Here is an 18549-nt window from a genome sequence, read left to right as displayed (position 1 = left end):
TTCACTGTAATGTTTTATGGGAGCAACCAGTTGGTTACCTAAAGCTTTGCCTTCTCTATGCACTTGACTGGAGTGTGTCTACAGGTAATAATTTAAACAGCTGTTTTGCTATTGCATGCCATGGAATACCAGCGCTCACTTTATTACTGGAAACAGGTTCATTAAATCATTTAAGTCTAATATCAGGGAACCCAGAACGAATTTGGAGCACCTATCTATGATAACTAGACTAAAAGATGGCCCCCAAAGATTTCTGACTCCTGGTATTCATCCCCTTGTGTAGTCCCCATTATGTAGTATACATTGTTTTAGGATTGGTCTGAATAACCAATAGAATATGGCAGAAGTGCTTATATTGAAAAAGAAGAAGGATATAACCCAATGATCCATCATAAAGTTCTTCCACCATAAGAAACTTTAAAGGCTGAAAGCGGTGGCTCACGCCTGTAATCCTAGCACTTTGGGAGGCCAAGGCGGGTGGATCACCTGAGATCAGGAGTTTGAGACCAGTCTGGCCAACATAGTGAAACCCCGTCTCTACTAAAAATACAAAAATTAGCTGGGCATGGTGGCGGGCACCTGTAATCCCAGCTGCTCGGGAGGCTGAGGCAGGAGAATCACTTGAACCCCGGAGGCGGAGGTTGCAGTGGGCCAAGATCGTTCCACTGCTCTCCAGCCTGGGCAACAGTAAGACTCCATCTCAAAAAAAAAAAACAAGAAAAAGAAACTTTAAAAAGAAAAGCAAACTAAATCCAAACGAAGCAAAAGAAAGAGAATAATACAAAAGCATAAATGAATGAAATAGAAAACAGACAAATAGAGAAAAGTCAATGAAACCAACAGTTGTTCTTTGAAAAACTCAATAACATTTATAAACCTCTAGCCAGACTCAGAAAGAAAACAAGAGAGACATAAATGACCAATATCAGGAATTAATAAGGGGACATCACTACAGATTTTATAGACAACAAAAGACTAGTAAAACAATATTTTGAACAACTTTATGTGATAAATTCAACCACTTAGATAAAATGGACAAATTCCTTCAAAGATACAAACTACCAAATAACATGAATGGCTGTATATATATTTTTAAAATTGAATTCATAGTTTAAAAACTTCCCATACACTAATCATTAGGAAAAGGAAAATGAAAACCACAATTAGATACTACTTATTACCCATTAGGATGGCTATTATTTAAAAACAAAACAGGCCCGGCGCGGTGGCTCACGCCTGTAATCCCAGCACTTTGGGAGGCCGAGGCAGGCAGATCACGAGGTCAGGAGATCAAGACCATCCTGGCTAACACAGTGAAACCCCGTTTCTACTAAAAATACAAAAAATTAGCCGGGCATGGTGGCAGGCGTCTGTAGTCCCAGCTACTCAGAGGCTGAGGCAGGAGAATGGTGTGAACTCAGGAGGTGGAGGTTGCAGTGAGCCGAGATTGCGCCACTGCACTCTAGTCTGGGCAACAGAGCAAAACTCCATCTCAAAGAAAACAAAACAGAAAATAACAAGTGTTGACAAGGTTGTGGAGAAATAGGAACACTTATACATTGCTGGTGGAATGTAACATGGTGCAGCCACTGTAGAAAACAGTATGGCAGTTCCAGGGCCAGGTGCAGTGGCTCACACCTCTAATCCCAGCACCTTGGGAGGCTGAGGTGGGTGGATCACCTGAGTTCAGGAGTTTGAGACCAGCCAGGGCAACATGGTGAAACTCATCTCTACAAAAAAATTAGCTGGGAGTGGTGGAATGCACCTGTAGTCCCAGCTACTCAGGAGGCTGAGGTAGGAGGATCACTTGGGCCCAGGAGGTCAAGGCTGCAGTAAACCGTGATGGTGCCACTGCAGTCCAGCCTGGGTGACAGAGTGAGACCCTGTCTCAATTAAAAAAAAAAAAGAGAGAGAGAGCCTGGGCGCGGTGGTTCACGCCTGTAATCCTAGCACTTTGGGAGTCCAAGGTGGGCGGTTCACAAGGTCAGGAGTTCAAGACCAGCCTGGCCAATATGGTGAAACCCCATCTCTACTAAAAATATTACAAAAATTAGCCGGGCGTGGTGGCACACGCCTGTAGTCCTAGCTACTTGGGAGGCTGAGGCAGGAGAATCGAATGAACACAGGAGGCGGAGGTTGCAGTGAGCTGAGATCGCGCCACTGCACTCCAGCCTGGGCAACAGAGTGAGACTCCATCTCAAAAAGAAAAAAAAAAAAAGAGAGAGAGAGAGAGCACAATGGGGATGGTAAAAAAAAAAATAGATTTGACGGGCATTTAGAAGAATTGACATGGCACTTAATAATGTATTGAATACAGAAGCTGAGGGAGAAGGCAGAGTCAAGGGTGACTTTGGATTTTGTCTAAACTGAGTGAAAGGAGCATTGGAGAAAAAGTAGGTTTGGGAGAGGAAAGCGGGTTTGGCAGGCTAGTAAAAATCAGGATACTTATGTATTTTGGAGGCATTAGAAACAGATTCATTCCTTATCCCTTTACTCAATAACCATTTCTGTTGTTACACAGTATGGAAATAATCCAAAATGAAAAAAAATATACAAAGATACTCAGTTATGCCATTTACAACAGTAAAAAAAAAATGGAAAAAATGCAAACATTCAATGTTTGGGGCATGGGTAAATAAATTGGCATATTAAACCTTTGGATTTTTAGAATTAATAGTACTCTATGCACCTGGTAGTGGTGGCTCACACCTGTAATCCCAACACTTTGGGAGGCCAAGGCAGGAGGAACACTTGGGCCTAGGAGTTTGAGACCATTGTGGGCAACATAGCAAGAACCTGTCTCTACAAAAAATATAAAAATTAGCTGGGTGTGGTGGCACACGCCTGTAGTCCCAGCTACTTGGAAGGCTAAGGCAGGAGAATCACTTGAGCCCAGGAGGTCGAGGCTGCAGGTGAGCTATGATGATGCCATTGCACTCCAGCCTGGGTGACAGAGTGAGACTTGTCTCCAAAAAAAGAAAAATAAAGTACGCTCTGTGGACATGATGACACATGGAAATGTGCATATGAAATACATTATGGCTGAGTGTAGTGGCTCACACCTATAATCCCAGCACTTTGGGAGGCTGACATGGAAGGATCACTTGAGACTTGAGCCTAAGAGTTCAAGACCAGCCTGTGCCACACAGTGAAATGCCTTCTTTACAAAAAATTTAAAAATTAGCCAGGTGTGGCCGGTTGTGGTGGCTCATGCCTGTAATCCCAGCACTTTGGGAGGCTGAGGCGGGTGAATCACTTGAGGCCAGGAGTTCAAGGCCAGCCTGGCCAACATGGTGAAACCCTGTCTCTACTAAAAATACAAAAATTTGCCAGGCATGGTGGTGGATGCCTATAACCCCAGCTACACAGGAGGCTGAGGCAGGAGAATCGCTTGAACCCAGGAAGCAGAGGTTGCAGTGAGCCAAGACCACGCCACTGCACTCCAGCCTGGGCAACAGAGTGAGACTCTGACTCAAAAAACTAAACAAAAACAAAAATTAGCCAGGTGTGGTGGCATGTTCCTGTAGTCCCAGCTACTTGGGGGGCTAAGGTGGGAGGATTGCTTGAGCCTGGGAGGTCCAGGCTGCAGTGAGCCATGAGTGCACCACTGCACTCCATCCTGGCTGATGAAATGAGGCCCTCTCTGAAAGAAAGGAAGGAAGGAAGAAAGAAAGGAAGGGAGAGAAATGTTTTTAATGAAACCTGAAACCCCAAATGATATATACACAATGACAGCAAATGCAGATATTTTAATGTACAATAACATAGATTAGAACAGAAAATTTGTAGAGGTATACACTTACGAGTTTGCTGTTTATCTGTTTATTTATTTTTCTGAAAGATAAAGGTGGTATATGCTATATATCTGCTTGCAAATCAACAAGTCAGCCAAGCTTCTTCAGTGTTCTTAGAATACAAACACTGTCTGTTTAATTCCTACCTGGTAAATGATGGAGGTCAGGGATGCATTTATTACCACAACACCATCTTTCAGGGCTTTTACTATATGGTAAGATCCATTCACGGTAGTTAGTTGCTCTTCAAAGTACTCCTTAGGAAAGTCGTGTGTAATCCTGAGATTCTGAAAATCAGCCCCACAGTAACACAAACCTGAAGATATGTTCTTTCCCTGAAGTCATCTTAATCCCAAAGCATCTATAAAACTGTAGCTATGCATTCATGGAATAAAGAGATAAAAACAAAACTTTTGCTCTCCCTCATAGAAATTAAAAGTTGGGGAGATATAATTTTAAAATGGTACTAGTTTTTGAAAGATCTATCAATGGCAAACATCAGGAATAGCAAGACTCAAAGCTTATGCAAATTTTAGTGTAATTTTTACCATTTTATAAATTGACAGTTCTCAGGATTAAATAAGGACCCTAGAGAGTGAGTACAATACTTCACATCTGATATTCATATTACTACTCTCACCACTACAAAACTCTGGTAACCATCTAGGATGTGAAGTTGTAGAATGAGGACACCCTCCAAAGTGTTATCACTGGTACTCATTTCACCTCTTTTCTATAATTCTGACCAAATTATATCTTTTACTTCTGATTTAGCATTCCTCAAGAACAGAACTAGCTGGGCATGGTTGCTTATGCCTTTAATCCCAGCTGAGGCAGGAGGATTGCTTGAGCCCAGAAGTTGGAGGCTGCAGTGAGCTATGATCACACCACTGTACTCCAGTCTGGGTGACAGAGCGAGACTGTGTCTCTTTAAAAAAAAAAAAAAAGAAGAAAAAGTAGAAGAAGAAGAGAATTAATGATAATAATAAATTAGCAACTTGCTTTTCCAAAGGTAAAAATCTAGAATCAAAGAAAGAAAGAGGGCTTTCTAGCCAGGAAGATGGTCCACTTTACATCTTATGTATCTTATCCCCACAAGGAGCTCAGAAAAATAAAAAAGACTGACTCACATCTGAAATATAGACCTTTGTGCTGCTTTTATCAAAGACGTCTACTGTAATGACATATACCTGTCCCACCTCTAGACTCCATCGGTTTCCAGGTTGGACAGTGAAACCTATACACAAATCAAGAAACAAAAATATTAGAAGAGGCTAACATTTTTCTACACAATGAATTTAAAAATACAATCTTTATAAAGCTGTTCAAACAGCAAAATTTACTAATAGATGGAGATGGTTTCCAAAGTAGGTTCTTTTTTTTTTTTTTTTTTTTTTGAGAGTCTTGCTTTGTCACCCAGGCTGGAGTGCAGTGATGTTTTCAGCTCACTGCAACCTCTGCCTCCTGGGTTCAACTGATTCTTGTGCCTCAGCCTCCCAAGTAACTGGGATTATCAGTGTGCGTTACCATGCATGCTCAGCTAATTTTTGTATTTTTAGTAGAGATGAGGTTTTGCCATGTTGGCCAGGCTGGTCTCAAACTCCTGGCCTCAAGTGATCTGCCTGCCTCAGCCTCCCAAAGTGCTGGAATTACAGGCCTGAGCCACTGTGCCTGGTCTAAAGTAGATTTTTTTGTTGTTATTTTTTGAAACAGGGTCTCACTGTCACAGATGCTGGAGTGCAGTGGTGTCATCATGACCCACTGCAGCCTCGACCTCCTGGGCTCAGGTGATCCTTCCACCTTAGTCTTCTGAGTAGCTGGGACTACAGGCTTAGAACACTGCGCCTGGCTAATTCTTCCATTTATAGTAGAGACAGGGTTTCATCATGTTGCCCACACTGGTCTCGAACTCCTCGGCTCAAGCGATGTACCAGCCTCAGCCTCCCAAAGTGCTGGAATTAGACATGAACCACTGCACCCAGCTCTCCAAAGTAGATCTTTTAGTTCCTTCTCTCAAATTGTATAAGGCTTGGCCTGGTGGCTCACGCCTATAATCCTAGCACTTTGGGAGGCCAAGAAGGGAGAATTGCTTGAACCCAGGAGTTTGAGACCAGCCTGGGCAACACGGCAAGATCCCATCTCTACAAAAAAATTAAAAATTAGCTGAACGTGGTGGCTCGCGGCTATAGTTCCATTACTCAGGAGACTGAGGTGGAAGGATCATTTGACCCCAGGAATTGGAGGCTACAGTGGGCTGTAGCCCATTGCATTCCAGCCTGGGCAACAGAGCCAGACACTGACTCAGACCAAAAAGAAAAAATTGTATAATAATTTAGGGTTCCAAAAATCCTGGTTTAATTTAGCTCATCTCAGGTATAAAGAAACACTTTAGGCTGGGCATGGTGGTTCACACCTCTAATTCTGGCACTTTGGGAGGCCGAGGAGAGCAGATTGCTTGAGCTCAGGAGTTTGAGACCAGCCTGGGCAATGTGGCAAAATCCCATCTTTACAGAAAACAAAAATTAGCCAGGCATGGTGGCGCACCTGTAGTCCTAGCTACTTGGGAGGCTAAGGTGTGAAGATTGCTTGAGCCTGAGAGGCAGAGGTTGCAGTCAGCCAAGATCATGCCACTGCATTCCAGCCTGGGTGACAGAGCAAGACCCTGTCTCAAACAAAAACAAAAACAAACACAAACACAAACAAAAAAAAGAAACACTTTCACTTATATCTGTAGACAAGAAGAAACCATACTTTCAGCTCATTCCTAATGTGTCAGGCAATATTTCAGCTTCATTCAGTCAGATTCATTGTTTCATATGGCCTATGAGCATTAAGATTCTTTTTTCCTTGTATAAAGTTTCTTTTCCTAACCTCAAAATTGTATTATACGGATTTTCATATTTTTTTCACAATCTGTTTCAACATGCTTCACTCTTGTGATAGCATTTAATCAGAACAATTTGATAAAACATGTCAAAGTAAGGTTGAATTTGAAATTAAGTCCCAGAATGAAAGTTGAAAGTTGAAGAAATGCTGTATAATGCACTCATTTTAGTGAAATCATTTAAGCTATCCATCTTTCTGAAAAGTATGATCTAAAATACCTAAAAATCCAGGCTCAACAACATATATGGTGCAATTTGGGAGTCCAGACACAGATCGCATATGAACATCTTAATTTTTGCTTAAGGAAATCATGTGAGCCAGAGTTGGGTGAAAAGGTGAGGTACCAAAGGAGAAAAACAAACAAACAACAAACAAACAAACAAATGCACAAATGAAAACAAACAAAAATCCTATCTTTTATTATCCTTTGGAAAGCCAAAACTTAAATGTGTATACTTCTACAAAAAGTCTGAGGGACTCTTAGTCATCTTATGAGTCAGATATTCTTGAATTTCAAATTTGAGGAAGATAGGGAGAAAAAAGATCATGCTTTGTGCTTTTAATATTAATGTAGCTGCAGATCCCTTTCTCCAAATAAATACCTACATAGGAGCCCAGTATGGAAGCAGGACAAAGTGGCTCCATTCTGGAGGAAGAGACCTTCTGGCTGAAGGGATGAACTGTTGATGGAGGCAGAGGGAGAGGCATGACTTGCCATCCAGCAACATGCCTAATGCCCAGAACTCCACAGATAGTTTCAAAATTACTAGTTGATTTTCTGTTATTTGCAGTAAATGTTTAATACCAAAATGTTCTCTGCTTGCCATCAAAGATACTTCTGGGTCACTTATACCTCATTCTACCACTACCATTTCAGATAATCCTGGCAGAAATATAAATTTATTCCAGTATCAGTCTATATACAATCTAATTAAGAATATGCTTTGTTCTCAAAAATATACTACATCCAAAAGCTAAGAATAAATTACTTCTGCTCTGAGAAACACATAACTGGCCAGGCACGGTGGCTCATGCCTGTAATCACAGCACTTTGGGAGGCCGAGGCAGGTGGATCACTTCAGGTCAGGAGTTCAAGACCAGCCTAGCCAACATGGTGAAACCCCGTCTCTACTAAAAACACAAAAATAAGCAGGTTTGTGGTGCGCTCCTGTAATCTCAGCGACTCGGGAGGCTGAGGCAGAAAAATCACTTGAACCTGGGAGGCAGAGGTTGCAGTGAGCTGAGATGGCACCACTGCACACCAGCCTAGGCAACAGCAAGACTCCATCTCAAAAAAAAAAAAAAGCCGGTCATGGTGGCTCACGCCTGTAATCCTAGCACTTTGGGAGGCCGAGGGGGGCGGATCACAAGGTCAGGAGTTCGAGACCAGACTAGCCAACATGATGAAACCCCGTCTCTACTAAAAATACAAAAATTAGCTGAGCGTGGTGGCAGACACCTGTAATCCCAGCTACTCAGGAGGCTGAGACAGGAGAATCACTTGAACCCAGGAGGCAGAGGTTGCAGTGAGCCGAGATCCCACCATTGCACTCCAGCCTGGGCAACAGAGCGAGACTCCATCTCAAAACAAACAAACAAACAAAGACATAACTGACATGGCTGAACAGAAAACACTCAAACTGAAATACACTAATTTAGACTGGGCACAGTAGCTCATGCCTGTAATCCCAACATTTTGGGAGGCTGAGATGAGAGGATCACTTGAGCCCAGGAATTCAAGACCTGCCTGGCCAACATAGTGAGACCCCATCTCTAAAAATAATTTAAAAATTGGCTGGGCACGGTGGCTTGCGCCTGTAATACCAGCACTTTGGGAGGCCGAGGTGGGTGGATTGCCTGAGGTCAGGAGTTCAAGACCAGCCTGACCAACATGGTGAAACCCTGTCTTTACTAAAAATACAAAAATTAGCCAGGTGTGGTGGCAGGCACCCGTAATCTCAGCTACTCAGGAGGCTGAGGCAGAAGAATTGCTTGAACCCAGGAGGCAGAGGTTGCAGTGAGCTGAGATTGCGCCATTGCACTCTGTCACCCAGGCTAGAGTGCAACAGCATGATCTTGGCTCACTGTAACCACTGCCTCCCATGTTCAAGCGATTCTTCTACCTCAGCCTCCCAAGTAGCTGGGACTATAGGCGTGCGCCGCCTCGCCCAGCTAATTATTGTATTTTTAGTAGAGACAGTGTTTGCCATGTTGGCCAGGCTGGTCTCGAACTCCTGACCTCAGGTGATCCACCCGCCTCAGCCTCCCAAAGCGTTGGGATTACAGGCGTGAGCCACTGCGCCTGGCCCCAGTTTTTTTTTTTTTTTTTTTTTTTTTTTTTGAGACAGGGTCTCACTCTGTCACCCAGGCTGAGTGCAGTGGTACAATCACAGCTCACTGCAGCCTCTCTAACTCCTGGACTCAAGCGATTCTCCTACCCTCAGGCCTCTGAGTAACTGGGACTATAGGTCTGCACCACCACATCTGGCTAACCTTTTACTCTTTGTAGAGACAGGGGTCTCACTATGTTGCCTAGACTGGTCTTAAACTCCTGGACTCAAGCGGTCCTCCTGCCTCAGCCTCTCAAAGTGCTAGGGTTACATGCATGAGCCACTGTGCCTGGCCTAAAGCAAATCTTCTAAATACTTTATGGTAACTCTGTGCCAAACTTAGGTTTAGTTCTGATATGTACTTTACCATAATATTCATAAAATATAACAGCTAGGGCCGGGCGCGGTGGCTCACGCCTGTAATCCCAGCACTTTGGGAGGCCGAGACGTGTGGATCACGAGGTCAGGAGATTGAGACCATCCTGGCTAACACGGTGAAATCCCGTCTCTACCAAAAAAAAAATACAAAAAATTAGCCAGGCGTGGTGGCAGGCGCCTGTAATCCCAGCTACTTGGGAGGCTGAGGCAGGAGAATGGCGTGAACCCGGGAGGTGGAGCTTGCAGTGAGCCAAGATGGCGCCACTGCACTCCAGCCCGGGCAACAAAGCGAGACTCCATCTCAAAAAAAAAAAAAAAAAAAAAAAAACCTAGAAGGAAAGTCAGCAATAACAACATTCACTTCATTTTACAAATGAGGAAACATCTCAGCAGATCTCTAAAACAATTCATTCTTCTGATACCGGAATAAGATATCAGAATAAGATCTAAGCCTTCCATCTGCATTCCAAATCTCATTTTCTGTTGCCTCTCAGAAAACATGCTCCATCAACTGGCTCTCCTTTCTCCCTTATCTCTGCCATATTTCTCTCTTTAATTAAGAGAAATATTAAGAGAAATGTTCAAGTTTTTCCAACCTTAAAAAAAAAAAGTATTCCTTGTGTCTTTTTCAAACTTCTTTGTTTTTGTCCTTATGAAAGCCAAGCTGTTTTTACTGACAAAGTGACCTAAGACCTCCTAGTTACTACAACCTTTCAGTCTTTATCTTGACATCACTACAAGATTTGACCTGTTGAACAGTTTTCTCCTCTTTGTAAATTCCTAATTTGGTTATCAGGAAACTCCTCTCTCTGGTTTTTCTTTCTTTTTTTCTTTTTTTTTTTTTTTAGTTGAGACTCAGTTTCACTCTGTCGCCCAGGCTGGAGCGCAGTGGTGCCATCTCGGCTCACTGCAACTTCTGCCTCCTAGGTTCATGTGATTCTCCTGCCTCAGGAGTTCCTCCTGAGTAGCTGGGATTACAGGTGTGCACCACCATGCCCTGCTAATTTTTATATTATTAGTAGAGACAGGGTTTCTCCATGTTGACCAGGCTGGTCTCAAACTCGTGACCAGTGATCCACCTGCCTCAGCCTCCCAAAGTGCTGGGATTATAGGCATGAGCCACTGCGCCCATCCTTGGTTTTTCTATAATACTACATTTTAAGCATTCCTTCAGATCCTCCTCACATGTCCTCTTTTCCCATACGAACCTTAAAAGCTAGCATTACACAATTTTGTCTTTGGCCAAATTCTCTCACTGTATATAATTTCCCTAGGTGATTTTGTCTACAATAGCTCCAACTATCACCTATCTATAAACTAACTTTCAAATATCTATCTTGATCCTCAATCTTTCTTGATCCTTGAGGATCTATCTTGATCCTCAATCTTTCTCCTCCGGAGGCATAATGAAAATTTCTGCTTGGATATCTATCCCACAGTTTCGATGTTTTAATTTAACATGTGAAAAACTGAACTCGCTATCTTTTTCCTTAAAACTGCTCTTTCTCTTATATTCTCCATCTCCATGAACAGTTCCACCAGCTACTCTATGCCAGGTGCTGGGACACATTATGAATAGTCACCATCCATGTCCTCAAAAAAGATATATAAATAGACAAATACAATGTATTTTAATATTTGATACTTTGGAAAAAAATAACAATATGAACTGAAAATATGGGGGAAAAAAAGAACATTTAAGTTCACCTGGGGAATTCAGGGAAGTTCCTGACACACAGTTGGGGCTCAATAAATATTGAATAACTTAATTTATTTTGTAGGTATGATTGTATTTGTTGAAAAATGTCCTAGGTACCTTAAAATGACTAAAAAGCAAACAACATTGGATCAATAACTCTCCTTAATGTGTGTTAGACAAATAATATAGGCTGCTAACTAACAATATTATACAAGAAATACTGTACCTTTCAAGTCTGATAGAATTTTTTTGGTGTTAGCAACTTTTCTTGAAGTGGAGTAGCAGAGGTACTGCTCCTTTTGGAGCAGGGCTACGCTACAGACAGTGTGCCCAAAGTAGAGACATTCTTATGCAGAGTAAGCCTACTAGGCCCTACCTAATCTGCCCCTCCCCTACTCTATTACTTCTACTATTTCCTGATTCACTGCACTTTAGCTTCACTGTCTTCCTTACCCTTCTTTAATCATGCCAAATATGTTCCTACTTCAGAACCTTTGCCATTGCTCTTTCCTTTCCCTAGAAGTCTTTCACCAATTATCCACATGGCTTATTGTGCCAGTGTCGCCTCATCAGAGAGGACTTTTCTAACTATGCTAGGTAAAGACTGGGTGTGGTGGATCACACCTGTAATCCAAGCACTTTGGGAGGCCTAGGCAGGAGGTTCATTTAAGGCCAGTAGTTCATCCAGCCTACTCAGCCTAGCAAGACATCTCTACAAAAAAAGACACAATTAGTATGGCACGGTGGTGTATGCCTATAGTCCCAGCTACTCAGAAGGCTGAGGTGGGAGGATTGCTCAAGGCTACTGTGAGTTATGATCATGCCTCTGCACTCTAACCTGGGCATCAGAGTGAGACTCTATCTCTAAAAAAAAAAAAAAAAAAAAATCTGGCTGGGTGTGGTGGCTCATGCCTGGAATCCTAGCACTTTGGGAGGCCAAGGCAGGTGAATCGCTTGAGTCCAGGAGTTCAAGAGCAGTGTGGGCAACATGGCGAGACCTTGTGTCTACAAAAAAATACAAAAATTAGCTGGGCGTGGTGGCACGTGCCTGTGGTCCCAGCTACTTGAGGCTGAGCTGGGAGGATCACTTGAGCCTGGGAGTTTACAGGTTGCAGTGAGCCAAGAGCCAAGATTGCACCACTGCACTCCAGCCTGGGCAACAGAGTGAGACCCTGTCTCTACAAAAATAATAATTTTTTGGCCAGGCACAGTGGCTCATGCCTGTAATCCCAGCACTGTGGAAGGCCGAAGTGGGTGGATCATCTGAGGTCAGGAGTTCAAGACCAGCCTGGCCAACATGGTGAAACCCCGTCTCTACTAAAAATACAAAAATTAGCCGGGCATGGTGGTGCACACTTGTAATCCCAGCTGCTTAGGAGGCCGAGGCAGGAGAATAACTCGAACCCGGGAGGCGGAGGCGGGAGTGAGCAGAAATCGCGCCACTGCACTCCAGCTTGGGCAACAAGAGCAAAACTCCACCTCAAAAAAAATAATAAATAATAATAATAATAATATTTTAAGAATCTAACTATACTGGACAAAATGGCAATTTGTATACCCAGAGCTTAGAACAATGTTGAGCATATAGTAGAAATATAATAGATATTTGCTGAATGAATTTCTTTCAGATTAAAATATTCAAAAAAAATACCAAATAAAACACAGAGAGATGGAGTCCAAATCATGTTTCAATTTTCTGAGAATTTAAATCTTCATTCTCTTCTGTTTTCATTGACTATTACAGATCTCCGTGTACCTTTTTTTTTTTTTTGAGATGGAGTTTCAGGCCGGGCGCGGTGGCTCACGCCTGTAATCCCAGCACTTTGGGAGGCCGAGGCGGGCGGATCACGAGGTCAGGAGATCGAGACCATCCTGGCTAACACAGTGAAACCCCGTCTCTACTAAAAATACAAAAAATTAGCTGGGTGAGGTGGCGGGCGCCTGTAGTCCCAGCTACTAGGGAGGCTGAGGCAGGAGAATGCCGTGAACCCCGGGGGCGGAGCCTGCAGTGAGCCAAGATCGCGCCACTGCACTCCGGCCTGGGCGACAGCGAGACTCCGTCTCAAAAAAAAAAAAAAAGATGGAGTTTTGCTCTTGTTGCCCAGGCTGGAGTGCAGTGGTGTGATCTTGGCTCACCGCAACCTCCACTTCCCAGGGGTTCAAGCGATTCTCCTGCCTCAGCCTCCCGAGTAGCTGGGATTACAGGCATGCGCCACCACGCCCGGCTAATTTTTGTATTTTTAGTAGAGACGGGGTTTCTTCATGTTGGTCAAGCTGTTCTCGAACTCCCGACCTCAGGTGATCAGCCGGCCTCGGCCTCCCAAAGTGCTGGGATTACATGCGTGAGCCACCACGCCCGGCCTCTGTGTACCTTTCTTTGTTCAATCCTTGCATAGCAGGTTTGGTGAATTTTTAAAAATTGCTCTCAACACAATAAAAATATTAGTTAAACATCTACTGGAGACAACAGCATATTTTCTCAATTATCATGTACAAATAGAAAAGAGAATTAAATAAAATTCTCACATGTTCTTCCAAACTCCGTTTTCCCCATTCCCCTAACTACAGTGTTTTTATTTCCCTAATTACAATTTGATTGAGGTTGCAAATAAGCATTGAAGTTAGTAGATCCCAAGTTCCAGCTATACTCCTTTTCTCTACTTACTCTGCTAGAAATTATGACAGTAATAACTTATAATTCTTTTTTTTTTTTTTTTTTTTTTGAGACGGAGTCTTGCTTTGTCGCCCAGGCTGGAGTGCAGTGGCGCGATCTCGGCTCACTGCAAGCTCCACCTCCCGGGTTCACGCCATTCTCCTGCCTCAGCCTCCCGAGTAGCTGGGACTACAGGCGCCCACTACCACGCCCGGCTAATTTTTTGTATTTTTAGTAGAGACGGGGTTTCACCGTGTTAGCCAGGATGGTCTCAATCTCCTGACCTCGTGATCCGCCCGCCTCGGCCTCCCAAAGTGCTGGGATTACAGGCGTGAGCCACCGCGCCCGGCCGATAACTTATAATTCTTTATTAAAAATAAAACCTATAGGAAAACACTGTAGTAGTATTATAATCATTTTTTTTTTTTGAGACGGAGTCTCGCTGTGCTGCCCAGGTTGGAGTGCAGTGGCACGATTTTGGCTCACTACAACCTCTGCCTCCCGGGTTCACACCATTCTCCTGCCTCAGCCTCCCGAGTAGCTGGGACTACAGGCGCCCGCCACCACGCCTGGCTAATTTTTAGTATTTTTAGTAGAGTCAGGGTTTCACCGTGTTAGCCAAGATGGTCTCGATCTCCTGAACTTGTGATCAGCCCGCCTCGGCCTCCCAAAGTGCTGGAATTACAGGCGTGAGCCACCGCGCCCGGCCATAATCATTCTTAATAAATTATTTTACCAAAGAACATGTCTAGGATGCTCAAGGAAGTGTAGACTGGCAGCTAAAACTTGAACAAAAGGATACTTTTATGGACAAAGACAAGATTAGTCTGGCCCAGTTGTGAGGCAGTCACCATGGCTGTTTTGTCATCCAGTATAGCCACTTTCTCAGAATGAGACCCATTAAGTGCAACTCTATGGTCTTGCAATTCCAGTATATAATGTTCCAGGGGAAATTTCACCTCTGTAAGACATGAAAGATACATAAATGTAATGACAGCAGCCATTCCAGTAGATAATGATGTATTCTTGATCATAAAGGAATGATCAGGAAGCAGACATAAAATAAGAGTATGATCTGCTTCTAATGTTTTTCCTGCTATGATGAATTTCTACATGTAACCATCTGGGGGGTGCATATGAGTTAAAATATATTGCTGGAGGCTGGGTGTGGTGGCTCCGCCTGTAATCCCAGCACTTTGGGAGGCCAAGGCGGGCAGATCACCTGAAGTCAGGAGTTCGAGACCAGCCTGGCCAACATGGTGAAACCCCGTCTCTACTAAAGATACCAAAATTAGCCGGGTGTGATGGCGTGTGCCTGTAATCCCAGCTACTCGGGAGGCTGATGCAGGAGAATCGCTTGAACCTGGGAGGTGGAGGTTGCAGTGAGCTGAGATCAAACCATTGCACTCTAACCTGGGCGACAAAGCATAACTCCGTCTCAAAATAAATAAATAAATAAAAATTTAAAAAATATATATAGAGAGAGAGAGAAAGAAAGAATTGATTTGCTTGTATTCTTAAAAACTAGTGAACTGAGTAGCAGGAGGGGTCATCATCAGTAAGAAAAAGATTAATGTTAATGGAGCCAATACATACTTTAAAAGCTCAATGTAACTTTTAGGCCAGGTGCGATGGTTCACGCCTGTAATCCCAGCACTTTGGGAAGCCGAGGTGGGTGAACCACGAGGTCAGGAGTTCGAGACCAGCCTGGGCAACAGGTGAAACCCCATCTCTACTAAAAATGCAAAAAATTAGCTGGGCGTAGTGGCGGGCTCCTGTAATCCCAGCTACTCGGGAGGCTGCGGCAGGAGAATCGCTTGAACCTGGGAGGCAGAGGTTGCAGTGAGCCGAGATCATGCCACTACACTCCAGCCTGGGCGACAGAGTGAGAATACATCTCAAAAAAAAAAAAAAAAAAAAAAAAAAAAAAAAAAAAAAAAAAAAAAAGCTCAATGTAACTTTTAGTATCAACAGAATATTAAGCTTTCAGTCAATGAATTGAGTTTCTCAAGAAACAACTTTTGCAAAGATCATTGCAATGATCATTCAGGTCCCTTCTGGTAAAGTGTCTTAACTTTCCCTTCAAAAGCTAGTAAAGCTTTAATTGTTTTATTTATTTAGTTATTTTTAGAGATGAGGTCTCAGCTTGGCACAGTAGCTCACACCTATAATCTCAGCCCTTTGGGAGGGAGGCCAAGGTGGGAGAATCACTTGGGACAAGGAGTTCAAGACCAGCCTGGGTAACATAATGAGATCCCATCTCTAACAAAAAAAAAAAAAAAAAAAAAAGAGGCCGGGAGTGATGGCTCATGCCTGTAATCCCAGCACTTTGGGAGGCTGAGGCAGATGGATCATGAGGCCAGGAGTTTGAGACCAGCCTGGCCAGCATGGTGAAACCCCATCTCTACTAAAAATACAAAAAATTAGCTGGGCATGGTGGCGCACACCTGTAATCCCAGCTACTCGGGAGGCTGAGGCAGGAGAATTGCTTGAACCCAGAGGTGGAGGTTGCAGTGAGCCGAGATCATGCCACTGCACTCCAGCCTAGGTGACAGAGAGAGACTACATCTAGAAAAAAAAAAAAAAAGAGCTTGATATGGTGGCAGGAACCTGTAGTTCCAGCCATTCAGGAGGCTGAGGTGGGAGGATCACTTGAGCACAGGAGTTCAATGTTGCAATGAGCCATGATCATGCCACTGTATTACAACCTGGGCAACAGAGTGAGACCCCCATCTCAAAAAAATAAAAATAAAAAAATAATAAAGATATGGGGATCTTGCTCTGTTGCCTAGATTGGTCTCCAACTTCTGGCCTCAAGCAATCTTCCTGCCTCAGCTTCCAGAGTAGCTGGAATTACAAGTGAGAGCCACCATGCCTGGCTAGTTGTTGTTTTAATAGAGAATTCAGATGCCTATTGGCACCGAAGCTAAGCAGCCTAACTATGCCATTAATATATTCAAGATATGGGGCTATTTCTGTCTAATATTAGTTAAGTACAGCAATTAACACTTTACCACAAAATCTAAAAACACAAGTATTTTTCATATGTAATGTGGAGTTGCTGATCTTGTCAGCAGAAAAGATTTGGGAAATGTGAGTCATAGGAGAAAAAATAAATCACCTTACCTGTCACTCTCCCTTGAACCATTTTTGCAACTTGGTATTTAATATATGTTCCTACTAAGAGATAAATATCATGGGATGGTATAAGAAATATATTCTCCAAAACAAGCAGACGTATTAAGGCTGCTGCCACTTTCTAAAAGAGGGAGGGAAAGAAAAAAAAAACAGTTTCCATGGACGGAATCTTCACAGTCATCTTTCTTGTTAAAAGCTTACTTCTTTTAAACTTCTTTTAAATTTTTTTATAAAGATTTTTTTAAAAGCTTTCCTAATCACAAGTCATAATTTCAGCTAGCCTTAAAAAGTGATTATGAATCTTAATACCTTATTAACTTTCTAAGGTACTCAGACTTAGAACAAGAAAGTCTTCTAAAAGAAAAAAAGTCGGTAAATAAAAAGTCAAGTATGCTGAAATGAGAAAAGGTAAGACTCAATTGTAGAACACAGAAATTCTTTTAGCCAACCTCCAATTGACTGACTTGCCAGATTAAGTTACTTTCCACTCTCTGTTGAACACATTGATTTTTATGAAGATTTACCCAATGCAAGGTTGGTAGGCTTCTCTCTGGGAGGTCCACACACTCATGTTCTTGCCATTGAATTAAATGCTTACCAAAAAACATTTGTTTTTCCCAAACCTATTTATGCAAGTTGTGCTTGTAATTATAATCACATTAAAACAAAAACTATAGATGTGAAAAGAGAACTGTTATTTCTATTAAAAATTTAAATGTGTCAAAAAAAGTTAAAGGCAAGCTGCTAATATATACTATCAATTAGGTATAAGTGAGAAATGTAAAATATTAGGGAAAATCCTTTAAAATATAAATTTCTGCACTCAAATTCTTCCTGCATCTAAATTTTTACTTGACTAGAAATTAGGGCCGGGCGTGGTGGCTCACGCCTGTAATCCTAGCACTTTAGGAGTCCGAGACAGGTGGATCACTTGAGGCCAGAAGTTTGAAACCAGCCTGGCCATCATGGTGAAACTCTGTTTCTACTAAAAATACAAAAATTAGTTGGGCACGGTGACACACACCTGTAATCCCAGATATTTGGGAGGCTGAGGCACAAGGATCACTTGAAACCCCCCCACCCCAAAAAAGGAAGAAATTAGAAACTGTAGTTTATTGGAGAAAGTGTATGTAGATTTCAAATCAGTGAACTCATGGTCAAAGAAAGGCCTTGCACCTACATCAAGGATTGGTGAATGAAATGTAGTTATATATTTTAAGAGAAAATGCCAGTCACATTTGTAATTGTAATCAGGCAATAAAATGTTTAAGATAATTGTTTAATGCTTACCTACTTCAAATAACTTTTTCAATTAAATGACCAACTATTGGCCCAAATCACATCAGACTAGAGGGCTTCTACTATAGATAAACATAAAAAACTATATTTTCCATAGGCAAGACTATTAAATGAAAAATTTATAACACTGGCCAGTTGTGTGGGCTCACGCCTGTAATCCCAGCACTTTAGGAGACTGGGGCAGGCAGACTGCTTGAGCTCAGAAGTTTGAGACCAGCCTGGGCAACCTGGTGAAACCCTGTCTGTCTCTACAAACAAACAAACAAACAAACAAAACAAAAAAAAAAAACAGGGCGGGTAGTGCATTCTTGTAGTACCTGGGCAACAGAGTAAGACCATATCTTGAAAAAACAAGTAAGGAAAATTTATAGC

At 42.6% G+C, this 18549-nt stretch overlaps 1 protein-coding gene across 5 annotated transcripts in view; it reads right to left on the bottom strand.

Annotated features, from left to right (window-relative positions):
• The window catches only part of NUP210L (nucleoporin 210 like), a 166148-nt gene that overhangs the window by 132146 nt on the left and 15453 nt on the right, over positions 1-18549 (bottom strand). For all 5 annotated transcript variants that reach the window (XM_055360127.2, XM_055360113.2, XM_031010422.3 and 2 more), the window contains exons 6-10: positions 16867-16999; positions 14543-14701; positions 6899-6967; positions 4925-5031; positions 3941-4081 (exon numbers count right to left, since the gene is read on the bottom strand). In XM_055360127.2, the coding sequence (XP_055216102.1) occupies positions 3941-4081; positions 4925-5031; positions 6899-6967; positions 14543-14701; positions 16867-16999 (609 nt within the window). The remainder of the gene's footprint in view (positions 1-3940; positions 4082-4924; positions 5032-6898; positions 6968-14542; positions 14702-16866; positions 17000-18549) is intronic.

This window comes from Gorilla gorilla, chromosome 1, assembly GCF_029281585.2.
Source record: "Gorilla gorilla gorilla isolate KB3781 chromosome 1, NHGRI_mGorGor1-v2.1_pri, whole genome shotgun sequence".
In the NCBI taxonomy this organism is placed as follows: Eukaryota; Metazoa; Chordata; class Mammalia; order Primates; family Hominidae; genus Gorilla; species Gorilla gorilla.
The sequence above is the reverse complement of the archived record's forward strand: the minus strand, read 5'-3'. Positions and strand labels throughout refer to the sequence as shown.